This window comes from Haemaphysalis longicornis, unplaced genomic scaffold, assembly GCF_048455015.1.
Source record: "Haemaphysalis longicornis isolate Haplotype H1 unplaced genomic scaffold, Haemaphysalis longicornis Haplotype H1 scaffold_9, whole genome shotgun sequence".
NCBI classification, from domain to species: Eukaryota; Metazoa; Arthropoda; class Arachnida; order Ixodida; family Ixodidae; genus Haemaphysalis; species Haemaphysalis longicornis.
Genome location: NW_027526460.1, coordinates 9,957,487 through 9,970,114, shown reverse-complemented (window position 1 = coordinate 9,970,114; position 12,628 = coordinate 9,957,487). Strand labels below are relative to the sequence as shown.

General features: G+C 45.8%; 1 protein-coding gene across 2 annotated transcripts; it reads left to right on the top strand.

The window, feature by feature from the left end:
* Nucleotides 1–472: 472 nt before the first annotated feature.
* Nucleotides 473–9,290, top strand: LOC144152933 (cytochrome P450 3A29-like). Of its 2 annotated transcripts, XM_077684507.1 has the most exons (5): nt 473–508; nt 2,057–2,249; nt 4,928–5,117; nt 5,738–5,946; nt 7,386–9,290. In XM_077684507.1, exons 2-5 carry the CDS (start codon nt 2,073–2,075, stop codon nt 8,340–8,342), a joined length of 1,533 nt encoding a protein of 510 aa, XP_077540633.1. In that variant the 5' UTR covers nt 473–508; nt 2,057–2,072; the 3' UTR covers nt 8,343–9,290. The 2 variants fall into 2 exon arrangements, with proteins under 2 accessions (XP_077540633.1, XP_077540632.1); XM_077684506.1 differs by lacking the exon at nt 473–508 and having other exon boundaries at nt 1,525–2,249.
* The last annotated feature ends 3,338 nt before the right edge of the window (nt 9,291–12,628 follow it).

The window sequence follows — 12,628 nt, the reverse complement described above, 5'->3', positions numbered from 1 at the left end:
TTTCAGCTGGCCGGTTCGTGCTCGCAGAAAGAAAACAGCGCAAGGACGCGATTCAATGTAAGGACGCGTACCGCGTGCGTTCATCCTTAGTCTCGACCTTGGGTGTCCTCTGTTTTGCTAACGCTCGAAAGAGCGCAAGATATTTTAAAATACACACACAAGTGTGTATTGCTGATTGCTAATCCTGTTAATGTCTCGTTCGCTTACCGTTGAATTCTGGGAGAAAAACTCCCACGGTGGCGATGTGGGAAGCGTATTTAGTAGGCCATGCCTGCGGCAAAGTTGTTTGCATTATTGCTGATTCCCAGATCCCTGATCACGTACGGCCATGTCATCCCCCCCAAGAGTTAATTTCCCACGAAGTGTGTTATGCATGGGGTACGCTGCGTGCCTAAGTGTTTGGTAGGAGCTTTGCAGTTATAAAACAACACCTGCTTTCCTTGTAGTTGTCACAGTATCTTTACAACGCCAGCCAAGCCAACGCCACCACCGCTTTCGGCTTTCGCAGGTAAGACACCGCCTGTTTCAAACAACTTTGCCGTTTTATGTATCTAAATGTCCAGTAAGTTGACAAAGAAGTTCAGCACATCCCGATATATCTCGCGGAATGGCAAGGAACTGAGATTACTAGCGCGTGCATTACATCTCTTCGGACAATTTCAGGTATTCGCAGGTGTTTTTATGCTTTGCGTTAACTATGTTTATCTTACACGCCTAACTTCCGATTAAGTGACTGCAGGTCCAACGATAGCAAAGGGTAAACAGTTTGCGCTGCTGAGCACTAGGTCGCGGGTTCGATTCCCGGCCGCGGCGGCCGCTTTTCTGATAGAGGCGAAAAGCAAAAACGCCCGTGTGTACGAGATTTCGGCGCACTTTAACGATCCCCAGGTGGTCAAAATTAATCCGGAACCCTCCACTACGGCGCGCCACATCACCTGCGTTGCGTGGGCGCGTTAAACCCTACAATCAATCAATAAATCAAAGGAGCAATAGGGGATTTTCTGTCTCGGTGGATCGTTCATCTCGGTTTTGTCTCGGTGGATTTTTCGTCTCGTTGGACGTTCAGCCCCTTGCTATGACATAAACCCTTATTATGACCTATTAAGCGACTTCGCCTGATGTCCCGTAATGGGTCTTGAGCTTGGGGCCAAGGAGATTTTAGTATTTCTCTTTCGTTTCCCCTTTTGAGCGGGCACAAGTTTTAAAGAAAAGGACTTTACAAAATACGAGCTCTCAAATGATCCCGGAGTCGACATGAAGGATGCAAAAACCCCAAGAGAGCAAGAGAAGAAAAGAAAGCCATAAGCAAACCAAAACATGTCAGTCATGCATGAGATGATTAGGTATTATTAAAATAAATGAATAGCCATTTGCAATGGCTATCAATGATTAGTAAAATGGGATTAAGGTGCAGTAATATGAATGAATATGAATTAGTATTATAGCGGATTAAAATGCATTAGGATTGAATAATGATGGTTAGGGATTAATAGTAATATTAAAGCGGGATTAGGGTAGATTAATACTATTAGGACCCTTTAAGGTATATTAAGGTAGTTATCACATGTACTAATATGAAATAATATGGATTAAGGTACACTCTTACGTTAAATAAAACATAAGTGGTATTAGGGTAGATTAAGATCGATTAAGGTTTATTAAGATGAAATATGGTTGATCAAGATGGACTATGATACAATAAGGTGGAATAAAATAGATGAAGGACGGTAAAATAAAAGGTTTATATAAAAGGTAACCGTCACAATAGTACGACCAGCTTTCTCCTTAAAAGTGCATAGGAAGTCTTAAGTGTCTAAGGAAACTATTTACCATCCTTGCTATTAAAGTATTGCTTGTCAAAAGCACAAATAAACTTCACATTTTGTGACTGCGGTTCCCAGTGCGGTCCCGCAGCTTTCTTCTGATGTCTGAGATTTCTCTGTACAAATCTTGGCGATTTGATGAGTCCGCGTTTTTTAGTTTGTGGAGTTGTTCTCACAGTACCGCGGAAAAAAGAGCTTGTGTTGCCCATTAACAAGTACCTTGTTTTTTGCAGTGCCCAGCGCAAGAGTATGAACCAAGCGGTGGGCATCACCATCGCCGTTATTACGGTGTTGTGTGGCGTTATCGTTGACTTTGTGTTGAGACGTCGACGGCAATTTCAGCTGTTCAAGAACATGGGCATCCCGGGTCCTGAGCCTGATCTTATATGGGGAAACAAGAGGCAGGAGAGAAGGGGCCCCATCAAGGTATCTTATATCTTGTTTTTTTTTTTTTAAGAAAACTTTTTGTGATTCGCTCGTGCTGCCACAAGTTAACATGACCCCTGGCATCTTTGATTATAACGTTACACATACTGAATTTTATGTAGTTTATAAACTCCATCAAAACTATTATCTGCCGGGTCACCGAACCTAACCGCAAAAACAAGCATGTGCAGTCCGCAGGTATTCTTTAGTCGAGATGTCAAATAAAGCTTGATTGATTGATATATTCTCTTCTATATATTTTCTTTCCAAATTCCTTATCTGTTTCAATTACCTACCACATCTTCCCCTTTGCTTTCCGAGGTTTTCTTGACTGCCAAACCTTATTTCTGTCTTATTTCAGCGAGCCCCTCATATCCTATTCTTATTCGCTACATGCATAGCGAGGGCCTCTGTTCTGGCAGTCTTGGTGCCATACGGAGCTTAAGAGGGTTCAACGCTGGTGGACCACTCTCGACATGTCGTAGACACTCGAGTGTCTACGCGCTCCCCTTTGCTTTCCGAGGTTTTCTTGACTGCCAACCCTTATTTCTGTCTTATTTCAACGAGCCCCTCATTTTCTATTCTAAATCGCTATATATATATATATATATATATATATATATATATATATATATATACATATATATATATATATATATTTATATATATATATATATATATATATATATATATAAGACAGAAATAACAATTCCACTTTCTTATTTCCCAAATTCTTTATCTTGAGCTACTACATCCTCCCCTTTGCTTTCCGAGGTCTTCTTGACTGCCAATTGTTATTTCTGTCTTATTTTCAACGAGCCCCTCATTTCCTATTCTGATATATATATATATATATATATATATATATATATATATATATATATATATATATATATATATATATATATATATATATATATATATATATATATATATATATATATATATATATATATATATATATATATATATACAGAAATAAGGGTAGGCAGTGAAGAAAGCCAAGGAAACAAAGGGGAGAATGTGGCAGGTCATTTTATTATGCTTGAAACAGATAAAGCGTTTTGAAAGAAAGAAAGTAAGTGGAGAAAAACATGCCCACCGGGTAATTTCCGAACCCACGACTCAAAACTCATTCGGGCTCAGAACTCGAGTCCATTTTGAGTGTTGAGCCCGAGGGATTTCTCAGTACATTTGAGCTCTGAGTTCGTTTTGAGTTTTGGGTTCATTTGAATGCTGAGGTCATTTCGAATTTTAAGTCCATTTGAGTTCTGAGTTTATTTTGAGTCTTGAGTCCATTTGAGTTCTCAATTCATTTTGAGTTTTGAGTCCATTTTAGTGCTGAGTTCATTTTGAATTTTGAGTCCATTTGAGTTCTCAGTACATTTTGAGTGTTGAGCCCATTTGAGTTCTGAGTTCATTTTGCGTTCTGAGTGTATTTCGAGTTCTGACCTCGAGTGAGTCCTGAGTTAGACCCACTCGGGCTCTGATGGAGTCGAAATTCATTAGCATTCATAGTTTTTGCAATTCACGCGTGGTAACAAATCATACGGGTGCAAATTCATGTGCTCAAATGCTTGCATTCAGTCCGACATGATCTCTTAAAGGCCAGAATACATGGAGCGAACTTTGCCGCCGAGGTTCGTGCCGCAGAAAATCTGGCGCCGGAGGACGCCGTATGTTCGTCGGGCTGAACTACATGGAGCGAAGACACGGCGCCCGCCGCCGCGCCGCCGCTGGGTTGCTCTCAGTGTTGCTAACTGAACCTCCATGCCCAGAATCAACGGCGGCGTTCAATAAACAGACCCAGTGAAGAAGCTTCCCGCTTGGTTTGTACGTCGTTTCACGATTCTGCGTGAGTTGGGGGCGTTTCTGCTGCTAAAATGTCCGTTTTCAGTTCTCAAAGGGGCTAAAAGCAATAGAAAAAAAAAAAAAAAAACCCCGAACATTCCCGGGGGGCATGTAGCGCACATTTGGTCACTCCTTCTATCTGTTCACTTCCCATTAAAAATGCCTTGCATGTACAGCTCTAATAATTCCTGAACTTGAGGCACAGAAAGTTCATGAAATTAGGGTCGTTCCATTCTGTGGAAATGGATGACTTGTGAAGCTGGACGCAGTCGACGGAGTGCAGGAAACAAACCAGTCTGTTTGTAATTTACGAGTGAACATACTTCCTAGCCATTTAGCTGAATGAAACTTAGGAGGACTAGAGCTTTATTCCATCGTACAAACATGGAGCTGTTCGTTTTTCTCCTGCGTCGTTGGCATCTTGCTGTCCGTGTAACACACAAACCGATCCGCTCGACCAGTGAAAACGCCATGCAGGTAACATGCGGCTGTTCAACGTCCACCTACAAGACTCCCGGCAACACAACAAACATGTCATCAGTGAGGCCATGAAACCTATAGCTTCGCGTGCACCCCCCCCCCCCCCCCCCCCCTGTACGTGTACGTATAAATCGGCAACCGCTTATGTGCGCGTGCTTAAACGTCAAAGACACCGGCAAATAACAGTTGTGAAAGAGGGGTCGGCAGTGACGAAAAAAAGCACCGTAGCGGGGCCGAGTAAAGCGGCTTCACCGGAATTAAAACAGGGCTTAGGGGGGAGGGGGGAGGAGTGGAGTTAGTCGTATACTGCTTAGCAGTAAAAAGGCTGCCATGGTTTTACTACACAGGTAATGAACGAGTGGAGAAAGCAGTACGGAACCAAGTTTGGCGTCTATTATGGAGGCGAACCCTTTCTGGTGATCTTGGACCCTGAAATGGCGCACGAGTGCTTTGTCAAGAAATCGGCCATATTTCAGGACAGAGTGGCGGGTCTCGTCGATTCTGAACCATTCAAGAGCAGCCTCTTTCTGTTGCATGGTAAGGGTGAACAGTTATAAGTTTGGGACCGCGAGGTAGAAGCTTTTTTGTTTCGTTTTGGTTGGTGTACCAAACCCAGGCAGTTCATCTGCAAGCGTCGGTCAGCTGTGGGTTGACCGAGGTGCAAAAATGTTGTAGTATGTACACAACATTTACGGACTGGTCTGGTAATTTGGTCGTTTAAAGGAATAATAAAACGATTGAAATGTGTTTTCGTGAGATATTGCGAAAATAACGGTATTTTGTAACAGACAGCTCGGACCGTCCTAATCGCAAACTATCGCAGACGATAATGCTCACCGTAATATCTATTACAAACACAAACTGAAAACGGTAGAAAATGCACCTCATTTTACTATTTTACGACTACGGCGTGTTTTTTTTTTCTTTCTGTGCAACAAACAATTTTATCGTCGATATTTACTTCCCTTTAGGCATTTTCACATTCGCCGAAACGTTACTAGCCAAGGCAACTAGGAGTCAAAGCGGAAAACTTTAGTCTCCCCATAATTCCCATAGTTAGATGAGGTTGCAGCGCCAGTTTTCTTTCTAATAGATCTTCTAATAAACTCTATATTCACATGCCGTTTACTTCGTCGCACGTTCTCTCTTACTTTCAGGCTCAGAGTATAAACGGGTGCGAGCGGCACTAAAACGTGTGTTGACTCAGAAAAATATCAAGGCACTCTCCACACCTGGAAATCTTTGCGCATCCCGTTTTGTGGAAGGTCTTGCAAATGAAAGCCGGAGCAACGGATACGCAGAAGTGTTCAGACATGCCACGGCATTCTCCATGGAGTTCATGGCCAAGGCGCTGCTGTCATGGAAGGTGCGTATTACGTCGTGCCTGTCGGTTACGACAGAGAGGCCTTATACCCACCGCATCAGTTGCGTGATGACTACACATCATGACCACGCGTGATGAACGTAACCGTCAAGCATCCCATTTTGAATAAAACTATGCTATGGTTGTGTAAACGGGCGCGGATTAACAATACAATAGGTTGAACAAAGCGCTGCTGGCTATGTATCGGCCACGGTGTTGTTCAGCCGGTTCTGCCACAAACTCCTAACAGCACGAACTCCTAGTGCCCAGCCCCCCTCTTTGCTCCGACTCCGTTACATTGAGTCGTGTGCCACTTTGCACACGCCACAATGGAGAGATGCAGCTTATGCAGGGTTTATTTATTTAAACATGAGTTTATTTACTGTACACGCACTACTGGCGTTTTTTGGCACGTGCGTTCCGCCCCCGAGAAGAGAGTATAACAACCTGCGCCAAGGTGAGAAGTCCAATCCCGGACGCGTGTTTCCAAACACTTCAATGCACAGAGCCCCACGTGACATGTGTGAAGTCACCGCATGGGCTATTCTATTGAGCTTCTTCTAAAAGAAGCTCATCCTTCGGGTTCAATCCGATTTTTGACATTCGGCTATCCTGGTGAGCCGCACTATGACATGTTTGTGTTGATCGGTTTGTACAGTTTGTGGCGATGTCGCTTACGTGATAGGCATGCTGAGCCACCAAGATTAACAACGTCATATTTCCGAGAAACTGCAGCGTTTGTACATAGCGTGTATGATTGGCATGACACACCACCTGACTGGTTCCCTCTTTTGAACACTTGTGTGTGTTTGCCTGAATTTTGATGTATTTGTGCTTCTCTTTACTTCATTGTATTCTTTTGTTTGCTTGACTATGTAGTCCCCGTACTGTCACGTCTCCGCGTATTCTCCCATCTAATAAAGGGAAAAAAGGTTATGTGGCCTCGAGGTAGAGTTTGTGGTGCTGGCGCTGACGGCCGAGGTTCGAGCCCCAGCGGGTTAACTTTTTTCTTTTGATTGCATGTATATATATATATATATATATATATATATATATATATATATATATATATATATATATATATATATATATATATATATATATATATATATATAAACTCAATTCTACGCGTTGTCTTTGTTTGGTTATTTGGCATGTTTAGGTCGCTTTGGGATCGGGGCGAAGATTATGAGCACGTTTAATTACCGTTCTGCATCGCGTAAAGATCGAGACATGTCACGTGGGGCGCTGTGCAGCGAAGCGTTTGGAAATACGCATCTGATGGACCCCAAAACTCACAACTACGGGAATGGCGCGTTTCGAACTCATTCCATAGACACGAGATGGCGCGTGGATTCTGACTAACACTGGCGCAATCCTGTGAGAAACAATAAGGTTCGCATTGCAGGAAACCAGAAAACAAGCTTTTTTGTTCCTTGCAGGTGGGATGCCAGGACGACTTACATGACCGAACTCTCAAAGGCATGATACACGTAACGGATGACTTGGAGGACTCCGCCATGGACGTCGCTTTCGCATTCCCTGCACTGCGACATCTTTTAAACTGGATATACCCGTTCACCAAGTATGCGACAGTGTTTGACGACTTCATGAAACAAGTGCGAAATACCATACAATCACGACGGTCGGGCGAGTGCCCAAAGGATGTCGACTTGCTGCAAATACTTTTGGATGAGCAGACGAGTGCCCTTAAGAACCATCTCAAAACCGCTTCAGATCGGGAAAGGTATCTGGATGACCAATATATCACGTCAAACGTTGTGATTCTCTTGTTCGCCGGCTACGAGGCGATGTCTTCAGCACTATCTTTCCTGACGTATCTCCTGGCGAAACATCCAAGCGAACAGAATGAGATTCTCGAGGAAATCGAGCACCGTTTCCCCAACAGAGGTGCCCAACAGCTAAGCTACGATGAGTTGCGCCAACTCAAGCGACTGGACATGGTGGTGAAAGAAGGCCTGCGGCTCTACCCACCCGTCCCGGTGGTCGTTACTAGGCACTGTTCGGAGGACACAACCGCATGCGGACAGTTCCTACCGGCCGGTTTGAACGTGCTTGCTTCCTCTTGGCTCATTCACCGGGACCCTGACCTGTGGCTTAACCCAGAAAAATTTGTTCCGGAGAGGTTTGAAGCCGGTAATGGCGAGCGATACCACCCGGGGTCTTACTTTCCTTTCGGACTGGGCGCGAGGGCCTGCATAGGAAGGGAGCTTGGGCCTCTTATCGTCAAGTGTGTCTTGGTCCAGCTCCTTCAAACCTGCAGGCTGGAGTTGCTGGACTCTACCCCAGTTGAGGCGGTGCCTCGCGCTCTTTCGCTCGTCCCCAAGAATGGCATCAAGATCAGGGTCGATCGCAGGCTCACCCGAGAGACATCCTGAAAAGGGCCTGCGCAGGGGCAGCAGTTTCTCTTTGTTTCACAGCGTTGGCTTTCCTTGTACAAACAAACCGTGCACAGCGAATAATGGCCTCTTTAATTGGTGGTTGGGCGAGTGATATTGTTGTATATATGCACCGAGCGTGGGCTTTGAGGGAATCCATCACTTCGTGTAGCACTAAAAACGGACGAGGACCGAAGGAGGCGACGGGCACAAGCGCTAACTTCCACCTGAGCTTTACTTTAAGAATGCGCGAATTTACACACGGAAGCGGGACATTATCGTATACAAGCAAAGAAAAGGACAGAAAAGAAGCAAGGAACAATGAAATTCGCATTGTCGCGATTGTGGTTGTGCGCCCCTCTTTGAGAGAAGTGCCGTTATTGCTCTACACGCCAATCAGAAGTCTAGCGAAATGATTGAGCCGGCCTCAATAGCACGCCTGGTGGACCGTTGCGTGTCCTCAGCGTCCGTGGCCTTGTCTGATGAAAAGATTGTAAATTTGAAAGGAGGGTGGGTGCCACCTTTGTCAATGCCTGGTACTGCCTTTTTTCGACGTCACATTGCTGTTCGAGTAATTTTGTATGTAAATTTCATGATGCCTTGCGTCTGTCCTGTTCTTTTCTTTGTTTATATACAATAATGTCCCCCTTCCGTGTTTAAATTCGCGCATTTTTTAAAATAAAGCTCAGTTGGAAAGTAGCGCTTGTGCCTGTCGCCTCCTTTTGTACTTGTCTGTGTTTTGTGCTACATGAAATCACGGATTACTGCCACCGCTAGCCCAAGCCCAAACTCTACTAAGCTATATTTTGAGGGAAGATGCCGCATCACGTGATCACTTGGTGGCTTTTCAACACCCTTGTTCTCCAACTTATCCTCCCAGTGGCCCTCTTTTTCCCTTTAGCGCGCTCTTCTGCCAAAATAAATTGATCTATGCAAATGCATTGAAAATACTCAATCTCGTAGTCACTTATTTGAAGATCATAATTCGAGTTGGAGAACTTCAATAGTCTTACTTATGGTCTAAACACCAATCAAGGCCATCCGAGACACTGATATACCCGGCCGGATTACAGAAGCACCTCTCACGGGCTCGGTCCATATACAGCTCGGTCCGGTCGAAGATGAGCAAGTTATAATTTCCGTGTGGAAATAAAGACCCATACGAAATCATAGCCAGACACAAATGAAAGCTGCTCAGCGCTTACAAAAATTCATAGGCATTCTACCAAAAAGTTCATCGTAGTAATTTCATTAGCTTCGATTGACCACGCTGCCCAAAGCCGGCGAGATATGATTGGTTTGGCTACATTTAACCTCAGAACGCAGATAAGATCAGGCGGCCAACGGCCGCACGCGCGTGGTCTGCATGGGCGGCGTAAAGACATCGGACGACAAAATAGCACACAGCGAAAGAGCACACCAAAAAAAGAGCAGACGTCAGTAAGCACAACGAGGAAACGGCACGTTGCAAAACAAGGGCACAGCGACAAAACAGCGCGCTCCTGTGGGACTCCTAAAGGGTCAATTATCTACTGTACGACTCGTAATAACGACTATACAAGCAAATTTGAAGGTGATAATGAGTTCTACGAGTTTCGCCTAATGTTTCGTTTCCTTTTCTGAAATAAAAAATTGCTTCGTCGCCTTCACAGGAATACGCATGTGCCCATACCCATTCTAACATGCATATAACGACCTAGTAAAGGCACTGAGGATGTTACATTGGCGAAGGCGTCCCCGTACCGAGCTCCGTCGCCTCTGTCGTGTAGTGGTAGTGTGGGGAACGAGCCGAAAACCGAAAAAAAATTCCCTCGCCTTCCCGCGAGGGGAACACGAGTAAATGCAGAGCATTGGGGGTCGTTAACGCCGCGTAAAGTCGCGTTAAGGTGGGTAGTTGGGTCGTAGTTGCGTTGGTGTTGGTTTGGGGTAGAGAGAGGAGAGTAAAGTCGCGTTAGGGTGAAGCGAGCGTCAACCAAGGAAGGAAGGAGCAACGCAGTGACTGAAGCACGAGCGACCGCTAGCCGCTTTATATTTGCAGCGCGCGCAGTAGAGGGAGAACAGTACGGGGGGGGGGGGGGGGGAACGCGCATGCACAAACAGCGCGCGCCCTTCCACGCCCCACCGCGCTGCTATCCCGCACCTGTACGCCGAGACCGCGACGGAGCGAACGGGCTGACTACGACGCATGCGCGCGCCAGCTGCTGTTGAGAGATAGGAGGGAAGGAGGACAGGCGCACCTGCTGCGGACGCGGAGCTGTGGACGCCGTCCGACGCAGGAAGAGGCGAGGCTAAGAAATGCTCTGCATTTAAAAGCCGAAAGCCAAACTTAACCGGTTTACTGCAAGGCGAAAGATGAACCGCCACGATAAAGGAACGGCTTCCTTGCGGGCGAGCTTACAGCATGACTCGGGCAGGGCGTCGCTCTTACGAAAGCTCGAAGCCATCTCACACGGGTCACTGAAAGGGCAGAATTTATACACACTAGCGATAAGAGTTCCACCGACTTCCGGCGTTTTGCGTATGACAGAAAAAAATTGGCTCAGCCTTCACTACTAATGCAAGAATAGAGAAACAGCAGAGCTGGCGGCCCCTGTACCTTCGTCGGAGACGCGGGTGCAGTGCCCCTCACATGGATTTCCGAACTTTCCGCTCAAGACCTCCATGACTGGTAGGCCCGGATCGTTTCGTCCGCAGGCTTTTGCATCTCTCGCAAAGTGGACCCCGTTATCACGCGCTACAACCGGCGGCAACCAGCTCTTCTGTGCTCCCCACTTCAGGCGCGAACACACGTGAACTGGCGAGGAGAAGAACACGCAAGAAATCCCGCCATGAACGCTGGGCAGAGTGTTCTCGAATGTAGAGCGGAGGCGGGGCGCGCGATGACGTCATAGTCAAGCGAGCGAGGCTTAATTGGCTCCGCTTACGCGGCTGGGCGAAGGTCGTGCCGGGAGGCGCGTGAGGCGGGAGGGTTTTTTTTTTTTTTTTTTTTTTCCGTACGCCAAGGGACTCAGCTCAAGCTTAAACAGCTCTGCGGTTAAAAACGTACAAATACATAAAAAAAAACATTTTTTTCCGTTTTGCGATAGCGGGTGCACGTTGACTCTGAGGCAGGGAGGAAAGAAAGGTTCTCAGTTGTTAAGGTCTGTTCGCAGAGTGGGGTCTGCACACAACGCCGCTGAAACCAGTTTGTTCCGGATTTTGCACCTGCCGCGGGCCTGGATCATCGCCAATGAGATTCCGCGTGGCAGACACGCCCCGGCTTGTAACTTGTTTAAGGAGGGCGGGTTTTACCGCAACACACAAAACCGTCACCATCACGTGCCCTCCGAGTAGCAGCGCACTGAATTGTAACGAGGGAAATAAAAAGAGGAAATGCTACAGGTGACGACGGTGTGGCCGCGGAGATTATGTTGTACCCTAAAGGTGTGCTAAACTATTTTCAGAATTTCTAAGCACTTTATAGGTGCGCATAGCCTGAAAAAACGCCTACATAATTCTGATTTCAAATGAGGAAGGTTCCAAAGATCTTACGAATAACAGCCTACTCTTGATTGAAAATACAAGCTGCTTACAAAAGTAATAGTTAACTGCATAAGCGACCGCCTCGTTTTTCAACTCAGAGAACATGCTGGGTTTAGAAAAGAACACTCTACAATGCACAACATCCATGTAATCATGCGAGTAATAGCAGATACCGGGGAGTGTAACGAACCTCTTTACGTGGAATTTATAGACCCTGAAAAATCGTGGGATGCAGCGAACACCGCAGCTGTGCTGGGAGCATCAAAGGACCAGGGAATGCGGCATCCTTAAATGAGACACCTAGACTACATTCGTGAGGAATCCTCGGACAGGATAATGCTTCACAAGAAAAGCAAAAGTTCCTGATCGGAAAGGAAGCACACAGCATGTCTGGAGGGGGTATTCAGAAAGCTTGACTGGGAGAACACAAGATTTCGGATAAACTTGAATACATGAGCAATTTGAGGTTTGCAGATGACGTAGCTTTGTTAAGTAGGTCTGCAAAACACCTGCAAAAAATGCTTGAACTACGCTTAGAAAGCTTGGCCGCGGACCTACAAATAAATATGAATAAATCTAAGGCAATAATAAATAAACATGCTGAAAACGCCCTATTCAGCCTAGGAAACAGTTTACGGGAACAAGTAGCAGAAAATCCCTCGGGCAAGTTGCCAGTGCTAGCCCAAATCACGCGAAAAAGATAGAGAAATAACTTTATTGATACTCAAGGATCAGGTGAGGGGGGTGGGGGTCGTCCAGAGGGC